This window comes from Osmerus mordax, chromosome 4 (genome assembly GCF_038355195.1).
Source record: "Osmerus mordax isolate fOsmMor3 chromosome 4, fOsmMor3.pri, whole genome shotgun sequence".
NCBI lineage: Eukaryota > Metazoa > Chordata > Actinopteri > Osmeriformes > Osmeridae > Osmerus > Osmerus mordax.
This window is the reverse complement of record NC_090053.1, coordinates 22,136,565-22,149,556: the sequence shown is the minus strand read 5'-3', so window position 1 is coordinate 22,149,556 and position 12,992 is coordinate 22,136,565. Positions and strand designations below refer to the sequence as shown.

At 46.3% G+C, this 12,992-nt stretch overlaps 1 protein-coding gene across 4 annotated transcripts in view; it reads right to left on the bottom strand.

Moving 5' to 3' along the window:
* Window positions 1-321: 321 nt before the first annotated feature.
* Window positions 322-12,992, bottom strand: part of LOC136942015 (GRAM domain-containing protein 2A) — a 26,812-nt gene continuing 14,141 nt past the window's right edge. For 2 of the 4 annotated variants that reach the window (XR_010876569.1, XR_010876570.1), the window contains exons 3-12: window positions 11,626-11,683; window positions 9,389-9,461; window positions 9,155-9,258; window positions 8,722-8,820; window positions 7,815-7,886; window positions 6,406-6,468; window positions 5,864-6,023; window positions 4,333-4,426; window positions 2,455-2,806; window positions 322-2,288 (exon numbers count right to left, since the gene is read on the bottom strand). Coding sequence is in view for 2 of the 4 variants with exons in the window: in XM_067234740.1 (XP_067090841.1) it covers window positions 2,285-2,288; window positions 2,699-2,806; window positions 4,333-4,426; window positions 5,864-6,023; window positions 6,406-6,468; window positions 7,815-7,886; window positions 8,722-8,820; window positions 9,155-9,258; window positions 9,389-9,461; window positions 11,626-11,683 (835 nt within the window). In the remaining 2 variants the exon portion in view is untranslated. Of the gene's footprint in view, window positions 2,289-2,454; window positions 2,807-4,332; window positions 4,427-5,863; window positions 6,024-6,405; window positions 6,469-7,814; window positions 7,887-8,721; window positions 8,821-9,154; window positions 9,285-9,388; window positions 9,462-11,625; window positions 11,684-12,992 lie in introns of all 4 variants that reach the window. The other 2 variants (XM_067234740.1, XM_067234741.1) reach the window with 2 other exon arrangements.

Sequence of the window (12,992 nt, the reverse complement as noted above, 5' to 3'; positions counted from 1 at the left end):
TCCCCTGGGCCTCCAGCATGCAGCACTGGATCACCACAGCAGCACTGGATCACCACAGCAGCACTGGATAACCACAGCAGCACTGGATCACCACAGCAGCACTGGATCACCACAGCAGCACTGGATAACCACAGCAGCACTGGATCACCACAGCAGCACTGGATCACCACAGGACTCCTGATTATCAAGTCTAGACTAGACCACCAAACCCACCACTGACCTTTCCATGAACCTATGATAATAAGCATGGTAAACAAACAGGGCCAGAAACCTGGCTCTTTACCTTTTGAAAAAATCAACCACAGCACAATGTGATACATTCCACTCCAATAGGGTGTATTACTACAATACGCAAACATGGAGGTTTTCATGACAAGATGGTTTTGTTGAAGACTTATTCTGCTAGAGTTTTTCAACATTCTTTCTCCTATCTTATAAAAGGAACAGTTGTGATAGAACATATCTCATGTTTATTGGTGAAGTTATATAAAAGTAAACCTGCAATGATCACATTCAAACACTCATGCGGTCTCCCTAACTGAGTTATCATCAACAGACTTCAGCAACGGATAACCTGGTGTCAAATATGACTACATCTCCTCAAACACGACACAGACTTTAAAAACGTTATAGTCTAAAAGTATTTCGAATTCGTTTATCCTCCAGAGTCCTGCAGTGAGGTACTCTCTCTACGGTGAGATCCCAGGTGACGCCCTGTCAGGGTACTTCTGCTCTACGGTGAGATCCCAGGGCTAAAACACTCCAGAGAACAATACACACCCTTTTACAAAAACACAACAACAGCATGCCTCTGCCTCAAATACAAAAATACACACATAAATACATACAGTCTTGGCTCTAAAGTTTCAGTGTGCACTAGTAGTACTCCAAACCTACAGCCTACCAGACATGTATCAGTCAGACGCAAAACACACACAGTTTCTATGCAATTCTACAGCTTCTTCTTTACCTTTTAAAACTCTGAAATGCACGATTCAATTTCAAGTACTTTCCATCCCGACACACCTCCTCCCACTGTTTCTGAACAGCAAGCTCTTCCTCTCCTCTCTCCAATACATTCTTAGCCTTCAACTCCAAAGCCTGCATCATGTAGTGTGTTCCATGGGATTCATGCATGCAGCAGTGTCACAGACGACTACAGGGACCTGGCAGTATGACTACATGCAGCTGGCATTGTCTTCTACACAGAAGAGACTCCTTACCATAATAGTCTTAACCATGGTGCAAGATATGTTGAATACACACACATAAATACACACACACACACACACACATTCACCCAACAAACAGTACCATTACTCTACATTTGCTTGATAAAACAACACCTCAGAATTCTCACAGACAGACCTTTGATAACAATATACAGTGATGTTTCTCATTTTTCATGTGTGTTTCAGGAACACACATGACTCACAGCCTGTGCTCAGTCAACATGTTGCTTGACTGAGCTACATGACTTGCGTGTGAAATGTTTGAACTGTTCAGGTTAACTTCCTGGTTGGAATGTCAAGTTGCGAACAGTCAGCTGAATCAAAAAGAGGATTGTAAGAGCCCTGGAATAATCAAGGCTATTAAAATGAGCATCCAAGTATTTTGGCACAGTCCCATTGACACCTGGCATGTTCAACCCTCTTTTGGAATGCTCTCTCTCAGATTCCTTCCTGCCTAGCGTTCTTGTCTGTGGATTTTAGTGGCTTTTTATCAATCCACATTTTTCTCCATTCTTGTGTTCTTGAGAACTTGTTTGACGTCATCTTTCATTGCCCAAGTACGGTTCCAATCCAAAGAACACAAGTCACCAAGAACACCAAAAATACCCGAAAGTGTTCTTGATCCACCCCTTTTATCGGGGATGCATCGGATGGTGACTTGGTCAGCGAGAACGCATCGGATTTCCCAGAAGTCATTGCAAGAACACACGCATCTCAAATCGCTCTCCGTCCCCGCGGTCTTGCAAGACCGTTCTCGCAAGACACTTGGCAAGAACGTTCTTCTCAAGAACGCAAGTACGTTCTTAGCGTTCTTCGGATTTATAAACAGCCAGTGTCTCTGGGGATGGGAGAGAGGAGTTATTGCCTCGCTAGCACCCCTAGAGGGCTGCCAGTGTAGGTGCTGTGTTTTTCTTCAGTCTTGGTTGGTCTTGAGACTTCTCAGGGGAGGGCAAGCAGGGGGTGACAGAGGGAACAGGTCACAGAACCAAGACTCTGTTGGCAGGTGAACTCTGTGACTGACAGGCCGTCCGTCCAATGGGGATGGGTGAGGGTTACCTGGTAGGGGACAAAAGTGCACGTTAGTATGACAAAAACCTAATGAAACAGTTACTGCATCATCAAAGGGACAGGAGTTGATGTGTGTGTTATAATATATTAATGTGTATGTGTCTCAATTTATAATATGTGTGTTTGTCTGACCTCTGACCAGTGTGTGTGTTACCTCTCTCTCAGGGGCAGGGTGGAGTGTGTGTGTGTGTGTGTTACCTCTCTCTCAGGGGCAGGGTGGAGTGTGTGTGTGTTACCTCTCTCTCAGGGGCAGGGTGGAGTGTGTGTGTGTGTTACCTCTCTCTCAGGGGCAGGGTGGAGTGTGTGTGTGTGTGTTACCTCTCTCTCAGGGGCAGGGTGGAGTGTGTGTGTGTGTGTTACCTCTCTCTCAGGGGCAGGGTGGAGTGTGTGTGTGTTACCTCTCTCTCAGGGGCAGGGTGGAGTGTGTGTTGAGGAAGGCCAGCTGTTGCTCCAGGCTGCAGACTCTGAAGGCCAGGTAGCAGGAGGACAGGATGAGGAGCACGATGCTGAGGAGAAAAACACACCTTCACCCTCACATCCTAAACACACCTTCACCCTCACATCCTAAACACACCTTCACCCTCACATCATAAACACACCTTCACTCTCACATCCTAAACACACCCTTCACCCTCACATCCTAAACACACCTTCACCCTCACATCCTAAACACACCTTCACCCTCACATCCTAAACACACCTTCACCCTCACATCATAAACACACCTTCACTCTCACATCCTAAACACACCCTTCACCCTCACATCCTAAATACACCTTCAGCCTCACATCCTAAACACACCTTCACCCTCACATCCTAAACACACCGTCACCCTCACGTCATAAAGACACATTTACTATAATAAGAATATAAAACTATATACATACATACAGCTCTGGAAAGAACACTGCACCTTTTTCTTTCCTTTCCAAAAACATTGAGAAGGAAACATTTGTGTGAGAGTTCAACTTGCAGTGGTCTCTTGAACCCTTCTGCTCCACACTCAAAAATGTCCTTGTCAATGTTTTACAAAAGGAAAGAAAAAGGTGCAATGTTCTCTTAATTTGTTCCAGAGCTGTATGTATTATTGTCTCCAAAGTACATACGGAGGGATTAAACCTGCGACCTCTTGAAGTGCTCTAACTATAAACTATAGTTTATAACTATAAACTTCTACACACGCTGACTTCAACAAGGGCATGTTCCTTGACCAGAGGACAGCAGGTGCGGTATTGGCTAAAATGAACAGTCATACTGTTGCATAAACACAGTAGCAATCCCACTTGTTACCAGCAAGTGGCAGTAAAACAATAACAGAGTTTTCCAGTAACATGACAAGAGATCTGTGTGTGCAGGTTATACAAAACATATAGGCTATGTAAAATGCTATATAGGTGTAGCTATTAGTACCTAAATGGAGACGAGGTATTGTCTATAATGTGTGTAAGTGTTTGTGTGTGTTCATTGTGTGTGTGTGTGTGTGTGCAGGAGTCAGATGTTGTCATGGGTGTGCACAGTGTATGATAATGAGATTGTTCCTGCTGCAAGAGGAGGAAGGCCTGGTGTAGCTGCAGCCGAATAGCTCGTACCTCCATGAGACTGTGTGTCATCATTAGTTACTCCTGCTCCGTGGTGCAGATATTACTGCTGTTCACTGTGCCTGGTAGCTGAGATATTACTGCTGTTCACTGTGCCTGGTAGCTGAGATATTACTGCTGTTCACTGTGCCTGGTAGCTGAGATATTACTGCTGTTCACTGTGCCTGGTAGCTGAGATATTACTGCTGTTCACTGTGCCTGGTAGCTGAGATATTACTGCTGTTCACTGTGCCTGGTAGCTGAGATATTACTGCTGTTCACTGTGCCTGGTAGCTGAGATGTGTTTACTGTGCACTGTGCCTTGTGTGAACTATGCGCTTCTGATCCATGAACTTCTGTGATACTTTCTACTTGTACGTCACTTTGGATAAAAACGAACTTAATCAAATGTAACTGTTTCTACAACTGTATCTAGAACTGGGAACATCACTCACAGCAGGATGAAGAACTTGAGCAGCTGGTACTCTAGGTGTCCCAGCTCTGGGGCTGGTTCGGTCAGCAGGATCTTCTCTGTCTCCAGACCGCGGTCTAGACGTGTCATTACAACACAGATCCAGTTAGCATAGCATTACATTGAATTGAGGTCAATAGGGGTGGCTAAATGCTAACCAGTTCTCATCCCTGGTATTCTGTCAAGGAAGACTAGGAGCAGAGAGATTCACCGACAGCCTTAGCATCACGCTACACTGTACATACACAAACGTTAGCATTGGTTAGCTTGTTCTGTGTGGTAATTTGTCTTCTGCTTTGGCTGTTTTCCTCAGACCTTGTCTGGTTTGGTCTCTCAGCGCTACACCAGAAGCTTGATACCAGAACCATATCTCTCCCCACAGACTCAAAGCAGTACTCCTTCACACAGCTTCACAGCTACAAACACACACCCTCCGGCATAATCCACCAAGATGTTGAAGGAGAAAACTGAGGAAGAGAGAGTAGCAAAGAATAGATGACAGACATCTGAGATTTAGGCTAATCACTAGCTAACCCTGACTATCTCTAGCTAACACAAGCTAATCCAGACAATCTATAGCTAACACAGACCATCTCTAGCTAACCCAGACCATCTCTAGCTAACACAAGCTAACACAGACCATCTCTAGCTAACCCAGACCATCTCTAGCTAACACAAGCTAACACAGACCATCTCTAGCTAACCCAGACCATCTCTAGCTAACACAAGCTAACACAGACCATCATAAGATAACCCAGACCATCTCTAGCTAACCCAGACCATCTCTAGCTAACACAAGCTAACACAGACCATCATAAGATAACCCAGACCATCTCTAGCTAACCCAGACCATCTCTAGCTAACACAAGCTAATTCAGACAATCTCTATCTTACACAAGCTAACAGAGACCATCTAAGGTCAGGCAATTAAGTGGCTGTATAAGCATGCTTAGGGTTAGTGAGGTTAGGACCAGGATCACTGCTAGACAAGGGCTATTACTAATTAACCAGGCTGGTCGTGACCCTAGTTATCAGAGTGAGAGTCAACAGTCTTGTTTTGGAGGGTGGCAGTGTTCACAGGATATTAGCAGCACCTGGCCAACATCTCAACTTGAGGTATGAGGAAAGATACAGTATCGACCAGTCGTACAAACACAGACAGATAAAACTGAGCCTAGAGAAAGCATACATGTCTCACAGTGACCAACCCAGCTTCAACACCCTGGCCCTTCAACAAGAAATAGCTATGACATAGCATGCCTACAACCTGTGTGTTAACAGGAAGTGTAAACTGTGTAAACAGGAAGAGTTAACAGAAAATGTAAACTGTGTAGACAGGAAATGTTAACTGTGTGGACAGGAAGTGTAAACTGTGGAGACAGCTAAAGGCATGCTGCTGCGAAATTGACTTTACTGATGTTTTTCCTATTTTATTCTTATTTCCAGACAATTTAAGATAAGCTGGGAGACCCTGGATTGGAGGGTGCATATGATTGACAGGTGAGGCAGCCCACCAGTGAGCGGAGCCTCTGCGGGGTAGGGCGTGTCCACAGTGCTCAGGCTACTGGTGGAATTTCCCAGCAGGTCTGGGAGGGAGGAGGACACCGAGGGCACTGATGGCTGCCTCCTCCACTTCAACACCGGGGGGAAGTCGGCCACCACAGGGAACTCATCCTGCGGGTGGGGGGGGGGGGGGGGGAACAAGAAGGAACAAGAGGAATATGTTTGGGGATGACCGATAAACACAAGTTGATGTGAAAGGAGACACTAACCTTGTAAAGCCTCCAGAACCACATTTACTGTCATATTAAAATGTTGTAGAGCCTTCACCCAGAGCCTAGGTACACCTCGATCATGAAATAGATGCTATCATAGCATGGCAGCTAGTCAACAAACAGTAGCAGCTGACTCTAAACAGTGTCAACAGTGATGTTTAAATAGAGAGATATGTGGAGATGGAGAGTGCATGTGTGAGTGCCTGTGTGTCTGTGCGTGTGTGTGTGTGTGTGTGTGTGTGTGTGTGTGAGAGTGTTTGTGTGAGAGTGTGTGTGTGTACCATGGACAGGGAGCTGGGTTCCTCCAGGTATAGTTTCAGACTCAGGCTCTTCTTACCGTTCACCTGCAGGAGGAGAGCAGGCAGGGTCAGAGTTCACACAGCAGACAGGGTCAGAGTTCACAAAGCAGACAGGGTCAGAGTTCACAAAGCAGACAGGGTCAGAGTTCACAAAGCAGACAGGGTCAGAGTTCACACAGCAGACAGGGTCAGAGTTCACAAAGCAGACAGGGTCAGAGTTCACACAGCAGACAGGGTCAGAGTTCACACAGCAGACAGGGTCAGAGTTCACAAAGCAGACAGGGTCAGAGTTCACACAGCAGACAGGGTCAGAGTTCACACAGCAGACAGGGTCAGAGTTCACAAAGCAGACAGGGTCAGGTCAACATGGTTCTCACAGGTTCAAGTCTAGAGAACCTCAGGTACACCTGCAGTGTACCTGCAGGATCATTCTAGGGCACGTGTCAAGCTCAAGGCCTAAGCTCTTAGTCTACGCTGCTTTACAGCGTGCATTGACCATAATCTACATCTCTCAAAATGCATTTTGATTATGTTACGGCAAAGTGAGACATCCCGCCTCTAGAAAGCAGTGTACACATCAGTGTTTAACGCAAAGTTCCAAGTTTAACTGGGGGTGAAGGCGAGCATGGTTTGAATGACAGCACTCCAATGCAGCCGGTTCTGTAAACGTAACCCATCCGCATTTTCAGCCAAGGTCCTTGGGCATTCAACCCAAGTTGGTATCGCTCTCAACTTTGTTAGAGTACTCAACCAAGCTAGCATGTTTCTGCTTCCCCTGTCGACAATTTGGAGCCAGAAATGATAAAGACATCACCTTCACTAGACAAGGTTTTACCAATTGGAAAACGGCTATGTTTATTTTACATAAAGCTCAAAAAGCAATTTTGCGCTCAAATGAAGGCCTAATAATTTCGCTCAAGGGCTATGCACGCTCGCATTCACTGTGGAAGTCCCTATTTAGCACCACATCACACCCACAATACATCCTAGGTTTGAGCTAATCCCCGAATGTTTACAACGTCTGTACAACGTCTGTACAACGTCTGTACAACGTCTGTACAACGTCTGGCTCCGCACCTGACTAACACTCGGATCTTTAAGCAGTCTCAAACATATAAAAAATTATAGGATCCCTATATTAGCCAAGAATTAAAAGTCGGACTGCAATCGCAGCAGAATATGTCCACCAAAGCTACAGCTAAAAGTGATATTTTTACATCGTAAACATCGGTACATTGTAGTTACAACTGGCCCTTTGAGGGCAACCATAATGCTGATGTGGCCCTCGGTGAAAATGAGTTTGACAACCGTTCTAGAGGGTCACTTGCAGCATCATTCTAGAGGGTCACTTGCAGCATCATTCTAGAGGGTAACTTGCAGGATCAGCTCACCTGCAGGTGTGTACAGATCCTCCGGAGGACATCGTAGACGCTGTCCCTGGACAGCAGGGACACGAACACGTACTGCAGGACAATCACAACAGAAACAACACAGTCAGCTGAAGCTTCACTGCTCTGAAAGGGTTCAGCAAAACATGACAGTCTGACATGTTGGATATTAGTAATTGTAATCTCTCAACACACTTGATTATAATCAAGTGTGGTGTATCACCCAGTTACAGTAGCCTCTACACATAATCAAGGACAAGACTGATCTCAGCTAGAAGTTTGAACTGTCTTCACTAACAACCATAAGGTCCATCCATAAACCACCTGGCTGTTTGAACGGCACTGATAAATCACCCCTATCTGACCCCACAGGAAATGACCCACTATTCAAACAGGATTGTGCTTTAAAAGCACCTGCTAACTGAAAACATGCTTAAATGTAAATGGAGACACTACTCACTTTTAAATCAGATACTTTGTATGAGAGATTTGTATTTATTATTTGCTTGCCAGGCAATGTTAGCTTTGTGGATGTTCTATTTGGGCCTTGTGTACAGAGACAACTCTCTGAAGACAGCTCTGTCCTCTGTGGCCTGCATACGTCCAGCCTTATCCAGCAGGCTGATCTACTGAACACTGTGCTCTATTAAACTTTGGACAGACTAGCGACGCAGGAATCCTGCAGGTCGTCTGGATTGCTCCATGAGGAGCTCTGACGTGCTCTGACGTGCCCCTGGACCACAGGACATGATGACTACGCTACGTTTCACCTGAGCTGGCCTGGCTTACAGCTGAGAGCACTACAGCAGGAAACTGGAATCAAATCATTCAAGGAAGGAATTTGTCAAAGGCAGGGAGGAAGGAAGGCAGGAAGGCAGGGGGGAACCATGGGGAACCAGACGTGTCCTACCTTCTGGCTGGTGTCGGTGGTGATGGCCAGGCCGTTGGGCACCAGGCCCGCGGTTCGATGTTTCTTCACCAGCCGGACAGACACCACCGGTATGGCCACCTGCAGGAGCAGCACACACACTACTTACACTATTATAATGTCATGTGACCTACGTGTACAAGTCTAGTATTAAAATAATATAATAATATATTCATTTAGGAGATGCTTTTATCCAAAGAGGAGGAGGAAGAGGAGGAGAAAGCTGGTGATTGGCTCCAAAACAAACAGTGGGATGTGGGGTGGAGGGACAAACAACAAACTAATCTCTGGACCAGCTGGAATGTACACATACACACACACATGCACACACACGCACATGCACACACACACACGCACACACATACACACACAGGGAAGTGAAGGAAGCTAGAGGAGCAGGAGGTCAGACTGGTACCTTGATGTCCTTCCCAAACAGGTTGGCGTAGAAACACAGCCAATTGCGTGAGATGTAGAGACGCCCCTGCAGCAGGATGTCCCTGAGGAGAGCACAAGAGTACACTGGGGAGAGACAGGACAGGTGAGACCTGGAGCACACACACACACATATACATGACACATATATAAACACACGCACACACACCTGTGTTAAGCTAGGGGTGCTTCGTAGGAGAGCTGGTCTGTGTCTCACCTTTCATGAGGATCTCCTCCTTGGGAACAGTCTGGAAGAGCTTGTGATACTGGGAGTTGTACTTGCTCACCGTCTGTCGGGAGGGAGGAAGAAGACGAGGAGAGGAGAGAGGGGAGGAGGAGGAAACGGGGGACGAAAGAGGGGAGGAAAGAGGGGAAGCGGAGGAGAGGAGAGGTGGACGAGAGGAGGAGAGGAGAGGAGAGAGGAGAGGAGGAGGAAAGGGGTAGGAAAGAGGGGAGGCGGAGGAGAGGAGAGGGGGAGGAGAGAGGTTAGGGGGAGGAGAGGTGAGAAGAGGAGAAGAGAGGGGGAGAAAAGAGGAGGAAATGGGGGAGGAAAGAGGGGAAGCGGAGGAGAGGAGAGGGGGAGGAGGAGGAGAGGAGGAGCGGTGTAAATCCAGTTTTAACTTGGTCTTGATTCTGATCTTGTGGTCGTGTCCAGTCCAGTCTCACACACACACACACACACACACACACACACACACACACACACACACACACACACACACACACACAACCCTATCACAATGCTGCTCAAGGTGGCCCTAACCTCCATCGGCTATCACACATACAGTCTTCCTGTGTCCTGTCAAGTCTCACTTCTGATCTACCCCCTTCTTGTCAGAACACCTCCCCTTCCTGCCTTAGCCCCTCCCCTTCCTGTGTGGTCTCCTCTCTCTCCAGACAGCAGGTTCCCTTGTTTCCTCCTCCTGGACAGGGAGCCAGGTGCCCCTTCCCCGTCTGAGTGGACGTGTGTTAGAACAGACTCTGACGGCCATGTGACCACAGGGGAAACATCCAGACGGATTTACACAATTAAAAAGACCTGTGAGATTTACCATATTTTACGGAAAATAAGCCATGTCTTCTACTCCGATTTTACAGTTTTCTTGTGCTTGTGCATCTTATATTTCGAAGCGGCTTATAGTCCGGTTTTAGAACAAAAAAGTGTCTTCGTCTCAAGATCTCTACAGATCATGCAGCTAATTTTATGCTCAACACTTTAACGGGTGCTTATTACTTGAAAGAGGAATTATTTCATATCATAATAATTTCAGTTAATCAAACAGCTGCAAGACCCAGTGAAATGTTATAGGCTAGCTAGCAAAATAACGCTAGCATCACTAACAACATTACTAATTCAACTTTGGTAGTCTAACCGAGCTCTTTGTAAGTTCGTTTTAGATATAATTGTATATGATAGTGTGGACAATAAGACACGGACGCGGTCTCTTTTCATAACTTGTATTTTACCACTGCTCTTCTTGACATCGCAATTTGAACAGCCCTCATTGATTTCACGTAATGCTTTCAGCATCAAGCCTACGGCAACTCCCGGGGGACAAAACACCCTTGTCCGTTGTCACATAGAAAGGTCTGCTACAGTAGGTTATCCTCAGGATTTGCAAGCTAGCTAAACTTATAATATATCTAAAATAATTTTGTAGACATTACAATGGATTCTGACACTAAATGAGTGACTTGGCTTTATTTCTGGACATAGTATCCACAACCCAAGTGTGTAACAGTTACACAATGCTGTAAGATATATACTCGTGCATTGCTCTTGGTACCCAGAATGCCCTGCGGCAAGCTGAAAAGCTACTAAGTTAAGGGCATTAGCTTAGTTAAATAAGCATTGTTTGGAGTTCTATTGTTGTGTTCGTTATGTTTTAATATGTGTAATGCTATGGTCTATATAGTTTAGATAATTTTTGTGTTCACCCTGATTGGGAATGTTGTCTAGTTAGACCGCTATCCAAGCTGTCCGCAGCTACAGCATGAATGTGCAAGTAATTATTTGTGAGCATTGAGCCACGCAACGGCAACGTTGTTTGCTTATAAAGTGCGTCTGCGTCTTATATTCCGATGCGGCTTACACTCACATTTACAAACGTAAAGTGCTCATTCTGGGGGTGTGGCTTGTACACTCAGTGTCTCAGTCTGGAAGTGGCTGTGTGTGTGTGTGTGCGCGTGTGCGAGTGCATGTTTGAGTGTATGTGCGTGCGTTCAGACCAAGAGTTGAATAGATGGTTTGATCTAATTTGATCTGATTCATGCATAAATGCACGTTCTGTTTGTACCAATTTTGATCAAATCTTACAGAAGAAAACCCCCCCACATGTCACACAAATCTACATCAATCTACACACACACAGACACCTAAACAAACACAATATCTCTCTCACACACACACACACACGCACACACAGAAAAAAGAGAAGATAAAGCAGTACTCACCGAGCCCCGGTAACATTTCTTCACGTCTTCATAAGACAGGTCATCGATGAGCTGCAGTCTAGAGGAGACACACACAAAGTTGAAACCAGACACACACATATACTCTCCCACGCACACACACAGACACTCTCCCCCCCCCACACACACACACACACACTTACAAGAAGTTGAAACCAGACACACACTCTCCCACACACACACTCTCCCCCCCCCACACACAAGAAGTTGAAACCAGACACACACACACACAGAGACAGACCTAGACAGACAGCCCACCCAGACAGACACACACCATCTTATTAATAAACAGCAGCCATGCAAACAGCCATGCAAACATAAATGCAAACATTCCCATGAGGGTTAACCCAGAGGAGGCCTAACCCTATCCCTATCCCTATACCTCAGAAGGGCTGGATGTAAATGTTTTGTAGAACATGTAAAGTAAGGTAGATGCAAAGTTGAGAAAGTCAAGTAAAGCCAGGCAGCCAGACTGACTCCTGTCCAGGCACAGCCAGGCAGCCAGACTGACCAGGCGCTCTGTCACCTTGCTGTACACTCACAACAGTTTGAGACTGTTTTAGGAGGAGGATGTAGGGATTCACTCAGTGGGCTGAATCAGACTGGTTGAGGCCAGTTGGCCTCACTGACAGGCTACTCTGTCACTTTCAATCTCTTCTGGCTATTCACATACCTCTGTGGTCAGGTGGCTTTAAGAAGCCACAGTGAGATAAGTTGACCATGGAGCAAGTTTTCCATGACATCACAGCAGCAGAAGGACAGGCAGACGACTTCTCGTAAACATGAATCAGTTTTATGAGAGTTGTAGTGTGGAGTCAGTGTGTGTGTGTGTGTGTGTGTTGACACAGTGACTATATATACATGCTGTAAAGCTGGCTCGGCTCTCCTCGTTATAACCCCCCCTGAGGCTCCATGCCTTCTGCAGAGCCCCAAAACACACCAGGTAGGTCCCTGCAGAGGAACACACTGCTCTGTCAACCAACCCTGAACGTGGCACCATGTTAGGTAGGTTTATGACATCACCAGTGTGAGTGCTGCCAACATCCCCAGCCCTCCTCTCTCTCCTCGGGGTGTCGGGAAGCTGAGGGCAGCAGAGCGTGTTCCAGCCTGTTCATCCTCCCAGATCCTCCTGGCCCAGGCTGACTGCGGAGGGCATGTCAGCACCATCTGCCCGGCCGTCTCAATGCCTCTGAGAGGTCAGCTGGTGTTTTGAGTCCTCATGTCTCTGATGAGGACAGTACCAGACTAGTTTACATCCTCCTGCAAACGCAGACTTCAGGAGACATCAGGGAGGTGTGTGTCTGTTATGATAGCCCAGATAGATGACATTCCAGCTAAAGCAAAACTGA